We start from the raw sequence: 15,999 nt of genomic DNA, 5'->3' as shown, positions 1-15,999 counted from the left end.
TAGCCGTCCCTAATTTAGAAGTGTAAAACTAGAGGGAAGGCATCTAGTCATCATCACCCACCGCCAACTCTTGGGCTACTCTTTTACCAACAACTAATGGGATTGACCGTCATATTATAACGCCCCCACGGCTGAAAGGGGGAGCATGATTGGTGCGACCGGGATTCGAACCCGTGACCCTCAGATTACGAGTCGAACGCCTTAACACACCTGACCATGCCGGGCCAACTTCTTTTGAAACTGTCACGATATCTCTTTTGTTCAACACATATTTTTTAAACTGACGATGAAAAAGGCCCGGCATGGCTACGCGTGTTAAGGCGCGCGACTCGTAAACTGCGGGTTCGCATCCCCGCATAAATATACTTTGTTTGTTGTTTGTTTCTAGACTAAGACCATATTTAAATGTCTGCTGTATCCAACGCAGGAATTGAACCCCAAATTTTTGCTTTGTAAGTCGTTAGATTTCCCGCTGCTCCACCGACGGACATATGAACGTGTTATTTATGATACACTACTTTTAGTAAGTCTATATTTCTAATTATTATTTATAGGTTATTTTCGTGTAACTTATTATTTATTGAATTACATACTTTCGGTTCTTTAAATATTTATGATGCATAGCATTTTGTCGTAAAAAATTTAGGAAGTTTTCTTATTAATTAAATAACCTTCAGTAATAGTATACTTTAAGAATGATATTCCAATCATGGTAAATGTTGAAACACATTTGTTTGTTCATAGCTAAACACAAAACTTTTGTTTGTTTGTTTGGGAATTTCGCACAAAGCTACTCGAGGGCTATCTGTGCTAGCCGTCCCTAATTTAGCAGTGCAAGACTAGAGGGAAGGCAGCTAGTCATCACCACCCATCGCCAACTCTTGGGCTACTCTTTTACCAACGAATAGTGGGATTGACCGTCACATTATACACCCCCCACGGCTGGGAGGGCGAGCATGTTTAGCGCGACGCGGGCGCGAACCCGCGACCCTCGGATTACGAGTCGCACGCCTTACGCGCTTGGCCATGCCAGGCCAAACACACAGCTAAACGGGAAGGGTAGCACGGATGTCGAAACTCGGTTTCTAGCGTTGTTAGTCCGAAGATATACCTCTGTGTTACCGGGAAGTAATCAATTACATATTAATATCTAATTGATAACAAACGCAGAACTAATTAAAATAGTGCATCAGAAGTAGTACACTTGCGCGTATAGTCCAATGTTGAGACCTACTAGACCTGTGGTATATAAATATACCATTTCTAACTTATTTTAATATTAGTCTATTTATTCTAAATTTATTCGTTTTTCTGTGTACGTGCAGGTTTTATATAACATGTGGTCGAGAAATCGTAAACCAATTGCGTTTGTTTCTTTGTTGTTCTCGGCGTGGAAAAAACCTGTTGTCACATGGAGATGATTTGCTTGACATTACAGGTTGTCTAATGATATCGACAGCACTTGTTCATGTGGTATTTAGAGGTTATGGCTTCACCTATGAAAATGATCAGAGCGTGGTTAGTGCTAATTGTGATGGATAAGTCCGATTTCTTTTTACAAATTAATGAGCATTGGGTTTAAACAGTCAGGTATACGTGTTCAGTTTGAACAGTTGGATCCAGTGAATACGATTGCCTCGTGCGAGTAAAAGTCATTATACTCACCATATCTGAGTTCTTAAAGAATGAGATTGTTAATTCCATATTTCACTTTGTGTCTCATCTTATTGCCTCATTTTACATCGACATACAGGGGCGTAGATCCTAGGAGGAGGAGGGTTATACATCCCCTCCTTCATTTTAGGTGGGGGTATGGTGCATACAATCATCCCCATTACAGTTTGGTCTGTTGAATTGTTTTATTGCATCACAGGCCTACAAATTCTCGTGTTCTTACCAATCGAATTAAATAATTAGGCCTAGATGTAGATTTTTCAGTACCCGAAATGTACATCTTTAATATAGGCGTGCTTCTAAGCTTTTCGATCTAAGCGATAGTTCGTAAGTATCAGTCAGTAGGCCTAAGTATACATGCGAGTATCGTGGCAACAAGATTACTCTGTGACTGCATGTTTACAGCTTTCTGGTTCACGTAATCAAGGATTACCAATTTGCAAATTGAACAGTCCACATTAGTGGTTGCAAAAATCATTCCCCCATCGGGTGTTAAAAATCTACGCCCCTGTCGACAATGGCAAGATATTTAGTATTATTTCATAATTGATATATCGAGCGAATTTTTCTGTTGTCTAGCGGATCTATTCTATACAGTTCTCAAGTTAGTACACTTTCCTGTGGATATCCCACAGTACCATCGTAACTGACCAAAACACGTTATGTTTCGATTGCACAAGTTTGAGTTGAGTAAAAAACGAGACAATATACACAATAACATTGAGTGAAGTTATGAGATGAAAGGTAATTTACAAAACAAGTTTATTTTCCAAAGAATGACGCAAGATACAAAAAAAAGCAAACAAAATTTAATAAAATCTGCAGTTAGAAAACTTTTCTCTTTGAACAGCAAAACTACGATATAACTATAAAAATATCAAATAATTTTATATATGTACATATTTTAATGCATGAGGTTGAAGGTAAGCAAACCATTACTCTAAATCCATAAACCTTTCATTGTTTTTCACAGGTAAACAAACCATTACCTTTAATATGTAAATAATCAATTACGTTTAATACATAAACAATCCATTACGTTTTATCTGTCAGTAATCAATTATTTTTCATGTGCAAACAATCTACTACTTCTCATCTGGAGTTATAAGTTTCATACTTTTGAATAATAATTAAACTAATTTATTTTATACGTAGTCTAATTAGAACAAATTATTCAGTATATCAAAAATAAATTTTTAATTATTGTACAAATCTCGCGGTCTTAAAAAATAAAGACTTTCAGGTGTTGGAAATTCGCCTCTTAGCGGAGAAACAAATCAAAGAAACTTTGGTTTAATTTTTCTAATAGTAATATAACCGAAGTATCATATTTTTGTTGTGCTAAATTACAAGTTAATTAATATGCTTTAAAATCAGTAATTCGAACTAATATGTAATTGGAGGCATGACTCTCCAGTAATTGAAACAAAAGTCGAGAAATCTCCCAGTTTGCTAAGCCTAACATTTTAAAACCAACATTTGAGTTTTCACACTTTTGTTAAAACGAAAGAGCAAAAAACTGTTTATTATATGTAAATATACGTGTGTATAATGTATGATAAGGAAAGATTTATTATATAGTTGAAGCGAGGCTTGTGGTTTCCATATCTGTTACTGCTATCCTTTATAAGAATAATCGACCACAAGAATACACACGAAACGGACAAAAAGTATCTCAAGCATTTATTTTCTATGATGCCTCGCGTTTAAAGGATTCGTTTGTTTCAGAATTTTTGCTCAAAAACACTCAATGGTTACCAGTGTATAGCCGTCCCTAATGTAGCAGTGATAGACGAGTGGGAAGGCATCTAGTCAACAACACCCATTGCCAACCCTTGGGCAACTTCTTTTTACCAAAAAACATTGGAATTTATGGGGACACAGTAACTCCCCCACGGCTGAAATTATCGAAAATGTTCAGTGAAGTTGATTAGGAAGAGCGACCCGTAGTTTGCGAGTTGAGTGCAAATCGTGTTGTTGACTTCAAATAATCCACAGAAGCTTCACTGTATATTTTTAACTTGTACAGATGTAAGCAGAATTTTCGAAAAATACAAAATAATGGGTAGAAACAAAATATACGACAACCAATGTATCACAAACTTCATAACAATTATTAAATTATATGGTGGGTGTAATTACAGCTCATGTAAAATCATAACCATTTTACTCTGTAATTTTGGTTTGGGAGGATTACCTGCGCTAACAGTGTAAGGATAGAGGGAAGACAGCTAGTCATCATCACCTCCCGTCAACTCATGGGCTATTTTTTTACCAACAAATAGTAGGATTGAGTAGACCATTATAACGCCCCCAAGGCTGAAAGGGCGGATATGTTTGGTGAGACGGGAATTTCGAACCCACGACCCTCGGATGGTGAGTCGAATGCCCTAATCACCTGGCTCTGCTCTCTTTAATTTTAATAACTGTAAAACCTTTACAGAAAATAACTCATTAGAAACTGCTCACATTAATTAATCATAAACAAAATTACGCGTCTACACAGACACACATAGTTCTTGAAGCAAAACGATCAAAACTTAATTGATTTCAACATTCGTTACTTTCAGACGATTCTCTTATCTTATCAAACAATTAGAAAACACAAAAAAAAACACCTAAATGCTCGGTAATATTCTATTAGAACAGAATATTTTCACTAATAAGAGCACGTGTGCAGGTTTATATTTAGCTTGTTTGTTTGTTTTTAACAAACGTGAATTTAATTCGATATCAAACTGGAGGCATTTAAACACACTGAAAAAAAAATATATTTACAAGAATCAGATTTATAAACGGATATAGTGTTCTAAAACATACAAACTCGTTCTTACTGTTTCGAAGCAAAAGTAAATACAGGTATAAACGTTACAAGTAAAAACCGAGTTTTAAAATAAATCTTAAATATATATATTTATTTTGAACGACATGTATTAAATTCTGACCTTATATATTTTTTCACTGCTATTTAAAACACCTGGTAATGTAAAGTATAACAATACAAAAACCCGATTATGAATTGTCTATTTAGTATAGCATACGTTATATTTCTAGAGAGTTCTACCATTATTAAATAAATCAGTTTTTCTTAACTAAAAAATCCCACAACATATTACTCGGTAATATTCTATTAGAACAGAATATTTTCACTAATAAGAGCATGTGTGCAGGTTTATATTTAGCTAAAGAGCTACAGTTTAAATACGTTTTTGCGAACTTTGGAGATAATTTTCACATTTGTCGTTAGTATAAATTCTGTAGTTTATTTTTCGTTCTTTCTTTTTTTTAATGTCTGCTCTACACTTTGGGTTCTTCAACTTCAGAAAATGTTATTAAGTTTGTTTTTCATCTTTAACACTCAGAGAGGAAAACCAACAAGATAAACAAACTTCTTACATCTATTTTTGAAATACATTCTGAAAGATCATGGTTGAAAATTTTCTTTGCTCGAACTGACAAACTGACTTTAGTTTGAAATAAGTTCACAAAAAACATTAAGTAGGTAACACCTGTAAATTTCTTTGACAAAGTCAGGATTTTATTGGTATTGGAATATATACCAGCTGCTCTTGGGCACTATTTATAATAACTTCTTTACACTTATTCTTGTCTTGCCAATGTAACAATTGCAGAGACTCCTATTGGGTTGCGTCCTTCGTTGGTACAGCGCTAAGTCTTCGGATTTACAACGCTAAAATCAGGGGTTTGATTCCCCTTGGCGGACTCATCAGATACCCCGATGTGGCTTTGCTATAAGAAACCACACACAGACACCCTTTTGGGTCGTACTTTTGACATAATTAAAAAATATATATTAGTTTGGTTTGAATTTCGCGCAAAGCTACACGAGGGTTATCTACGCTAGCCGTCCCTAATTTTGCAGCGTATGACTAGAGGGAAGATAACTAGTCATCACTACCTACCGCCAACGTTTGGATTACTCTTTTACCAACGAATAGTGGGATTAACCGTAAAATTACAACGCCCCCACGGCTGAAAGGGCGATTATGTTTGGTGTCACGGGATTCGAACCCACTACCCTCGAATTTCGGGTCGAGTGCCTTAAGCACCTGGTCATGACAATTTATATATATAAATTTCATCACACTTTATAACTTATCTTCAAGCATAATTAAATCACAAATACTGAGGAAGAGAATTCTTGATAAATTTTGTTTGTTACTTTCAGCAAAGATACATTGAGTTATCTGTTGTGTCCATCGCAAGGAATCTAACACCAGATTTTAGTGTTCTAATTCCTTAGACTTACCGCCATTGCATGTTAAATGAAGTGTTTTCTGAAAGCACCTTTTCCTTTCGTCTCTAAGTAGGGTTCTGTCGTAAATGTGTGAACGAATCAGAATTTCTAATAATTTGTCAATAACAAATTGCATTCATAAACTTTGGTTCTTTCTCCCACAATCTTCCATGATTGTGGACGATGAAACAGTAGAAAAACAGGTATCGGCAGATGCGCTTCGCATCATAACGTTTGCCTCGCATGTACATATTATCCTGTTACAATAATGGCGTTTCACTATCCGTGAATGTTTCGTTGTCAAAAACATATTTTGGAGAAGTCTTGCAATGCGTCGATTGCATACGAATGCAAAGAAGATAAAAAGTCCTTGAAGACAGTTAAATACAAGAAACAAATAAACAAGTATTTTCCTAGATAATCCTTCATTCGGGATCAAGGCAGCAGCAAAGCCAAAAATCCAAGTGAAACCCATAACTGTGGCCATCCTGGCATAAAGAATGACGTCACTCTTACCTCGAGCTTGTTGTCGACTGAACTTAATTTTTCTCTGCACAACTAAAACAGATGATATAGTTAATATATAAAAACAGAGATTAGAAATCATGACAACAGCCAAAGGAGAGGCAAAGAATAGAATCGCTGCGTATCGATTGGCGATCCAACAGGCATCTTCTTTCCCATATCTGGGAGCTATTATATCAAAATTCCAACTGTCGGCAGCAGAGGCAATTGAAACAATAACAAATGGCAATCCGTAAGAGTAGGCCATATAACGTGGCAAATATTTTCTTTTACTTCGAATAAGTGGCAAGACGTTTTCGCGACCAAAAGTCTGGTAAAGATCAAAAGCCATGACGTTCATCCAGAAAAAAGAAACTAAAATCTCATAGTGAAAAAAAATTCCTGCCGCTATACATGAAGCCCCAGTCACTTCTTTTCTCTGACCAACTAGGAAACTCAGTTGCATAGTGAACAATGAAAGAGTAAGATTCATTAAGTTGCAACCAGGAAGATTTCGATATTTTGTAAATATAATATAAGTGATAAGTACCACAGCTAACGCTAATATTGAAATACAAGTGAGTATAAAACTAACATAAGCTTCTGTCTGATCGAAATTCAGTCTGTAAACATCTTTTCGCAGCAGGGACTTCAGTTTATCAGTGTCATAACATACCAAGATGCTACTGTTGTGTGTTATCTCATACTGTGATAAATCAAGACAAGATTCCAAGATTGGATCGCCGTGATAGATTAAGGTTTTATTTGGCAATATCTCGAACTCTTCTTCCTTTAATTCCATTCTAGGACAAGAAGCATTCAGCGACTCTCTCTCACACACAACAACAACTCCACTCACGTTTATCAAATTTCCAAAGTCTCTGTACCCTTGGAATAAAATATTAGCAATGAACTCCCCTTTCTCGTATGTTCTTCCAGTACTGTTGATGTAGACAGATTTAACCCAAGTGTCAACAGCAGTGGAGTTTTCGTTTAGTATCAAACTGAACTCCTCATTCCAGTAATCCAGTTGCCGTCCAAAGGATCGAGGTCCGCACCAATCGGTTACAGTTTCCAAACTTTCATGAATTTCAAACACTTTACTAGTTCTGTTATAAATGTCCAAGTAAAAGGTGTTTTGTGCTACAGATGAAGACATGCTGGAAACTATGCTGTCTACAGATGGTTCTGACTTAGTTAGGTTGTTACATGGTTCATACAACTTGAACTCGACTTTAAACACCACTGGATTTGCGAAAAGGCTTTCGAAATTGATACTTTCTGTTTCTGAGCTATTAAGCATAAGAGAATATGGTTTCATTTTGATCTGAAGGTCTTGGATACGATCAGTGCTAATCTTGTACATTTTGGCCATTGATATTTTTATCATATTTCCCATATTCAATTTTTCATTTTTAATGATTTCCAATACGTCAAAATAATCCATTTCAATAGTAAGTACCAAACCCACAAATATAGAATCTACATCTGCCAGTATTGGATCTCCTTCTGAACCAGTTTCTTTTTCGTTAGATATATTATTTTTACGAACACAACGAAAGTCAACGAACACGAATTCTGTACTGCAGTATACTTTACGACAAATGTTACTAAATGGATCCCACATCTGTCCTGTTTTACACCGTGCCATGTTTTTTCGCATTTCTTCTTCTCCTTCGGAAGAAAACATCATTCGCTCTTTACCATCCAACCCAAAATTAAGTAAAATAGAGAAAGCTGCTGGAATGTCGTGCCTAACTTTGTTACTTGACCAATACACGGAAGCAGAAGAAAGAAGAGGAAGGTCATTTAGTAGATCACTGGATGCAGAACGATCGTGAAAAATCCAAGCAGGACAAGTTAACGAATCCAGGTCTTCTTCATTACATAGAGCACAGTAAACGTTCTTATATGCTGTGCCTGCTGCTCTGAGCTGCTCAGAAGAAGGAATGGAAACAACGATTCCGCTGTGAGCCCAACAAAGCCAGTCTAAACTGTAACCCTGAAGATGCATGTTTGTGAACTTGCAGGTATTAATTGACGGAATGCAGTGACGCCTTGTTTGGGTTCCCTCTTTTTCCATGTATTTCTCATGGGGTAAATTATGCTCGAAACTACTAACGCTATTCGAACGTGATGAGACTTGCGGGTTTCGTTGGTTCTCAGAGTTTATCCCTAGAGTTTCATTAATGGGCAAACCATTACAAACTGCACAATCCTGTGTGTAAAATAATCCATTTGGCCCTCGTACAAGGCTTAAAGGAACGCTGTTTACTATGTTCTCACATTTCATTCTCACTGAATCATTTGACCAAAGTGGCGGACAAGAATTTACAATGAAGAATGGCCAGGATGAGTCATTTTGCACCATACAGGTGGGGTAATTACTTCTTGCTTCTGATCTCATTCTCCGGAATTTGTCTATTGTCTGATTTACATCACAGTGTATCACAAAATCGACACAGCAATCTCCATAGGCCATACACATGCTGTCACAGTTGCATGAAAATGGCAGCCGACTGAAGTTTTGCTCGCAACGTCCAGCACACGAATCCCATGGAGAACACAATGGATTCATTGGAACCTTCAGGTGACCTTTAGCCCTAGGTCTCCAGCTCTTATTTCCGCCGGCTTGGCTCTTGCCGAGAGAAAGAGGAGCTACGAAAGAATTATTACTAGCAAGGTGTGGACTTTTAATTGCTATAGTAGCGGCCTGAATTGCTGAGTAGCTAATAGTTGTCTGTGTCCTTCTTCTTGTCGTTGCTCTGTAATGTCCCATCATAAGTAAAATTAACACGACCATCAGCAATAAGAATGACTTTGTTTTGGATAGTTTCATCTTGAACGAGATATGTTACCTTCTAAGTGTTACCTTAGAAAATATTAGCGTTTCAAAAGAATACCTTTTGTTGATATAACCACTAGGGCTAAAGACGAAAGTTCTAGATCTTCATCTATCAGGAATAATACACCACTGTCCACGATTTATCATTTGAATATAAAATAAAAACGTAAGTTATTAATCTTAACACATGTCCAGAATTGACCAATAATTATAGAGTGTTTATACATAATTCATAGTATGTTATTCAATCCTGTCTATGCAGAGGCACTGGTGCAAATCTAAGAGTTATGATATACATTTTAAAATCGAATAAACTTTGCAAATCTTCAAACTTTTCGAGACTTCCTGCTCGTTGCGATAACCCAGGATATTACTATATTTCAGGAAAAATAAAACAGTCGCTCTCTTTCACTTAGAAAACTTATTAAACGGCTGTATTCTCTCCCATTAACGTTTTGCAACTTATTTTTTCTCAAACGCAGACCTACACAATGGGCTATCTGTATATTAAAACTCGCTTTTTAACGCTAAAACATCTTAAACGTACCGCTGAATCATGGGAGGGACCTCTTTAATAATGTAATAAACTAAACAATAAATATTAAAAGGGTTTGAACATACTGTATATAAACTAGTTTGTTTTTTAAAAAAACGCACCTGGAATGTGCTCTTGATTTGATAATCTCTAAGGCAGTTTGTGGAACGCACAAAACTTTCTTGACTTCAACAAGTCGCGTCTAATCAACAACTGACCGGATGATTTGATATAAGCTGCCGAGATGTCAGTTCCTAGGTGTGTTATCATTACTTCGTCATTACAACAGCTGGCCTCTTTTCCAGCGCTGAACTGATACAATATAGATGCTTCATTTACCTACACAGTTTCTGATACAGCAGTTCTGTCCTCTCTTTCTTTCTTATATTAACCTCGGAACAAAGGTTAGTTTACAAGGTTAACTAATGTAGAAGAAAGATCCTGAGCCAAATATATGCTGCACATTTTGTATACCTGCTAAATTTTGTTTGTATTCACAAACTGTTTATTGATACACTGTAAAAATAGAAAGAGAAATTAAATGTTTACGTTTCTAGCGTCCTCCGCCGGTACAGCGGTAAGTCTACGGATTTACAACGCTAAAATCAGGGGTTCAATTCCACTCGGTGAACTCAGCAGATAGCCTGATGTAGCTTTGTTATAAAAACACACACACCCGTTTCTAATTTAACGCGTGTCTGTTTTGTCACAGCAAAGCCACATCTGGCTGTCTGCCATGTTCACCGAAGGGAATCGAACCCCTGATCCACTATCCAAGTGAGAGACCAGGATGTTTAGTCACGATCCACGTTGGAGAAACATATGCAATGAGGGTCTTAATCCCTGACTCCAAAGTTATAAAGAAGACTTAACCCTTGTGAGCGTTTCCTTGTAGTGTGAAACACCCTTACAGAAACACTACCTCATAATGTCATAGAAAACCGTGGCGTATGATAACGTGTCTTTAGATGCTTTGACTTCTACCATGTGAAAAGCATATCGAAAGTACCAAGTACAGGAACAGTCAGTCGTTAACAAGTGTGACTTATATTGTGTGGAAGAAGTGTGAGGATGGAAAAGGCGCAAAAGTTTGTTTGCAGTTAAGCCCAAAGTTACATAATAAACTACTTATGCTCTTCTCACCACGAGAATCGAAACCCAATTGTTATCGTTGTAAGTCTGCAGACTGCCACTGGAGGGCGGCATATAAGTATCACTTTGATACAGATAGTGGCCTCTTATGTGAAAAGCGCGTCGAGGTGTAAAAATTGTTTGTAAATGTAGGATTATTAAAATTGAAGACTTGTTGGTGTTATTACGGTAAAGACTGATGGTGTTCTCTTGTCGTATGTTGTTAGGGTAAAGACTGATGGTGTTCTTTTGTCGTATGTTGTTAGGCTAAAGACTGATGGTGTTCTCTTGTCCTATGTTGTAGGCTAAAGACTATGTTGTCCTATGTTGCCAGGTTAAAGACTGATGGTGTTCTCTTGTCGTATGTTGTTAGGGTAAAGAGTGATGATGTTCTTTGTTAGGCTAAAGACTGATGGTGTTCTCTTGTCGTGTGTTGTTAGGGTAAAAAGTGATGATGTTCTCTTGTCGTATGTTATTAGGGTAAAGACTGATGGTGTTCGCTTGTCATATGTAGTTAGGCTAAAGACTGATGGTGTTCTCTTGTCCTATGTTGCCAGGTTAAAGACTGATGGTGTTCTCTCGTCGTATGTTGTTTGGGTAAAGACTGATGATGTTCTCTTGTTAGGCTAAAGAGTGATGGTGTTCTCTTGTCGTATGTTGTTAGGGTAAAGACTGATGGTGTTCTCTTGTCGTATGTTGTTAGGGTAAAGACTGATGGTGTTCTTTTTTCGTATGTTGTTAGGCTAAAGACTGATGGTGTTCTCTTGTCCTATGTTGCTAGGCTAAAGACTGATAGTGTTCTCTTGTCCTATGTTGCCAGGTTAAAGACTGATGGTGTTCTCTTATCGTATGTTGTTAGGGTAAAGACTGATGATGTTATCTTGTTAGGCTAAAGACTGATGGTGTTCTCTTGTCGTATGTTGTTAGGGTAAAGACTGATGATGTTCTCTTGTTAGGCTAAAGACTGATGGTGTTCTCTTGTCGTATGTTGTTAGGCTAAAGACTGATGGTGTTCTCTTGTCCTATCTTGTTAGGCTAAAGACTGATGGTGTTCTCTTGTCATATGTTGCCAGGTTAAAGACTGATGGTGTTCTCTTGTCGTATGTTGTTTGGGTAAAGACTGATGATGTTCTCTTGTTAGGCTAAAGAGTGATGGTGTTCTCCTGTCGTATGCTGTTAAGATAAAGTTTGTTTGTTTTTTAATTGTAATTGTGGAACATACAATTGCCTTTATTTTCCTTAATGTTGTTATTATGTAGTTTCACAATACACCAATGGTTTCAAGTGTTAATAATTGGCTTTAATTACTCGGTAGAAATGGTATTTAATACCAATACTTTAGAATTGGGTTGGGTGTGGCCGAACAGCTAACATGCCAGAGTTTGGACTTATCATTTCCCTCCAATACCGTGCTCCGCTCTTTGGATTTGTAATTCATTGTAAGCGTGAAGCTCAAATCTGCCCCCCGCTAGTACAGCGGTAAGTCTACGGGTTTACAACGCTAAAATCAGGAGTTCGATTCCCCTCGGTGGGCTCAGCAGATAGCCCGATGTGGCTTTGCTATGAGAAAAACACACACAAGCTCAAATCTTACTACTAGATCACAGCAGTCCAAGAATTGACAGCGAGTGCTAGTCTATTAGTTCAAAATAATGGACGGCTATCGAATACAGCTTTTGTAAATCCTCATAGGGTTATCTGAAATACATCTGTAACATAATATCGTAGAAAGGTCCAATGTTCTTGAAATGCCTCTGTTACGCAACCCAGGTTGATATGAAAACTTATACTGTTAGTATCAGTTGCACATCAATAAACATAATGAGAATTTTGATAGAATTATTACGAACTGCTCTTTTGTACAAGATAGTAAATACCATCTCACTATGAACGCGGACTCGCACACACACAAATTAAACCCGTTAATATATGTATGAGAAAAAAATATTAGCCCTTATCCTTCAACCCATATTTGTATGTATTATCGGAAATTATAACAGTGTAACTGCCTTTATATTCATGTATACGTATACACGCGCGCACACACGTATACACGTAACATACTTTAACCATTTTTGAACAATGACACTTCATTAAAATTCTTCACTGTCATCAAGTTAAGCTTGTTTTCATTGACGATACTGATAGGAGCTCCATTAAGAACTCTGGAACGGAACACAACACGGACAACGATTACAGGTGATTGGTCGCCTGTCTTTTAATAAAGTATTTTTTAGTGTAGTGTAAACAGAGAGTTTTCTCTTAATAGTATGTAAACATCACTAACTGTTCCGTACTTGAGTAGTACCATATGGACCTGACCTCTTTCATACATGTTACCTTGTCGTATCGTTAGCTCCACTCTTAATATTTTATATACCTCAACCCATTCCAGTTTCACTGCCGTTGGATCAGCCACAACTGAGAATAGGTAGATACGAGTGTGTGCGTCTATGCGTAGAACGGTATTAATGCGTTGGCGTGTTTCACTTCAGATAGGGACTTTATAAATGATACGCAATTCGAGCATTTACTTTAATAAACATGAAAAATAATATTTTTGTTACTTTTTTTTTCAAACCCCTATGAGGTGTGATCTTTATACTGCACCCTGTAAATTCTTGTTCAGTTAATGTATCACTTCAAACTCACACTAAACGAAACAGTGCTGAGAACGTTATAATAATCGATTTTTTGTCTCCCGCGTGCAGAATTTAAACTCGAGAGCGCTACCAAGCAAGGCGAGAGCTCTACCAGCTGATAGACGGTTAACCCACTATCAACCGATTTTTACAAATAATTCAGGTGAACGAGTCATATCCACACAGATGTCTCTCTTCCATGCTTAGTTAATTACTTTGGATACATTAGTGTAATTTGAAATTTTGTTTGATTGAACGCGAGGTTTGTTTGGTTTTTGCACTCCCGCAGTAATTTCGACTAGACATTAATGTTGGAAAATTAAATTTCTGTTTATCAATTATCTTTGGTGTTACACACAAAGCTACGCAATGAGCCATATGTGCTGTGCCCACCACAACAGTCGAAACTAAAATTTTTTGTCTTACACGAACAAAGGTGATAATAGTTTACAAGGTTACCTCGATAGTTTTCATGCCTTGATATTGGTCACACTGACAATGTATTTCAATAGGTGTCGCCTCTTTTTTTTTCCTCCATACATACAGTACCTATGTATACAGGGTTCCCGAAAAGTCTGGAACCGTAAGCACTTCAGTGAATTTTACACTGTGTTCCACGTGCTGAATTGTACATTCAACGTCATTGATTTTGGTTGTTGTCCATGAACCTGTAGATTAGCCAATCATAGAATATATTTAATGTGTGCTTGTTACCGCCCACTTTTACAAAAGAGGCTGACATTTACCCTTCTCTCCAAGTAAACTCGTGTGATACAGCAGGTGAGGTTCATGTTTAGAAAATCGGGGTTTGTATGTAATCTACAATGTAGCCTCGTAGTTAAGTAAAAAAATACATACAAGTGAAGGTTAGATCCTACCTTAGGATATACTGTTTTCATTACTACTACCGTGTTTCTCCGATAATAAGACCTACCCATAAAATAAGACCTAGTGTGATTTTTGGGGATAGTTTTAACATAAGCCCTACCCTTAAAATAAGCCCTAGTTAAAAGTGGCAGGAAGAGGAAAGAAATAAAAAAAAAATAATTTATTAATTAGTTTAATAGTTAGTTAATTAGTTTGTTTAAGTATTAATCAGTTAGTTTAATAATAGTTTATTTTAAATGGTTAGTTTAATAGTTTTACTTTGTAACTTCATTTTTTTAATATATCAAAATAAGACATCCCCCGAAAATAAGCCCTAGTGTCATATTTTGGAGTGAAAATTAATATAAGCCCTGTCTTATTTTCGGAGAAACACGGTACTATTGTTATTACTTTTGCGGACGAATGCATATTTTTTAAATACGCGTAAATAGTTTAATATAAATTAAATAAATATCATAGTAGAGATTTTCCATGGTTTATTTTGTTTTTGACAAGCAAGTGAAACGTAAATACGGTGTTTGAAAAAAATCACTTGAATTTCTATAACAAAACAAGGCCTAAAACGAAGTACGTTTGCACCTTATTTTAGTGATTTATTTCTCTTATTGTACAACCCTAAGAAGAAAACACCATCAGTCTTTTCCCTAACTCACAACAATTGGCCCGGCATAGCCAGGTGGGTTAAGGCCTCGTAATTCGAGGATCGCGGGTTCGTATCCCCATCGCACCAAACATGCTCGCTCATTCAGCAGTGGGGGCGTTATAATGTGACGGTCAATCCCACTATCAGTTGGTAAAAGAGTAGCCCAAGAATTGGCGGTGGGTGGTGATGACTAGCTGCCTTCCCTCTAGTCTTACACTGCTAAATTAGGGACGGCTAGCACAGACAGCCCTCAAGTAGCTTTGTGCAAAATTCAAAAGAAAAATAAAAAAAAAGAGCTGTCCTACATTTTGGGTTTAAAAATACTGTTACCTTATATTTTTTCTTTCTTCTTCAATAGTCCAACAGGGATTTCCAACAAAGTATATAAAAACAACATTTCAAATCTTATGTATTTTTTTTGTCCCACAAGCCACTGTTCATGAGGTCTTTGGTTAAATACTAAAACTCTTCAGTTGTTGTTTGTTTGTTTTTAAATTTCACACAAAGCTACTTGAGAGCTATCTGTGCTAGCCACCCTAATTTAGCAGTGGTAAAGGAAAGACAGTTGATCAACATCATTCACCATGGCTCTTGGGCTATTCATTCATTGGTAGAATGACTGTCACTTTATAACTCCCCCTACAGCTGAAAGAGCAAGTGTGTTCATAGCAGGGATTCAAACCAGTGACTTACCATATACACCTGGTCATGCCTGGCCTGTTGTAAAGCACAAAACTATACAAGTGGATATCTACGTTCTACTCACCATGAGGATCAGAACTTGAATTTTGGTGTTGTAAGCCTACAACGTTACCACTGAACCACTGGGGGAAGGGGAAGTGCAATAAAACTTACTAGCTAGACAGGACAACGACAACT

At 36.9% G+C, this 15,999-nt stretch overlaps 1 protein-coding gene across 1 annotated transcript; it reads right to left on the bottom strand.

The window, feature by feature from the left end:
* Window positions 1-2,419: 2,419 nt before the first annotated feature.
* On the bottom strand, window positions 2,420-10,013 carry LOC143227843 (uncharacterized). Its single transcript, XM_076459153.1, has one exon. It carries the CDS (start codon window positions 9,273-9,275, stop codon window positions 6,069-6,071), a length of 3,207 nt encoding a protein of 1,068 aa, XP_076315268.1. The 5' UTR covers window positions 9,276-10,013; the 3' UTR covers window positions 2,420-6,068.
* Between the last annotated feature and the right edge of the window lie 5,986 nt (window positions 10,014-15,999).

This window comes from Tachypleus tridentatus, chromosome 10, assembly GCF_004210375.1.
Source record: "Tachypleus tridentatus isolate NWPU-2018 chromosome 10, ASM421037v1, whole genome shotgun sequence".
Classification (NCBI taxonomy): Eukaryota; Metazoa; Arthropoda; class Merostomata; order Xiphosura; family Limulidae; genus Tachypleus; species Tachypleus tridentatus.
The sequence above is the reverse complement of the archived record's forward strand: the minus strand, read 5'-3'. Positions and strand labels throughout refer to the sequence as shown.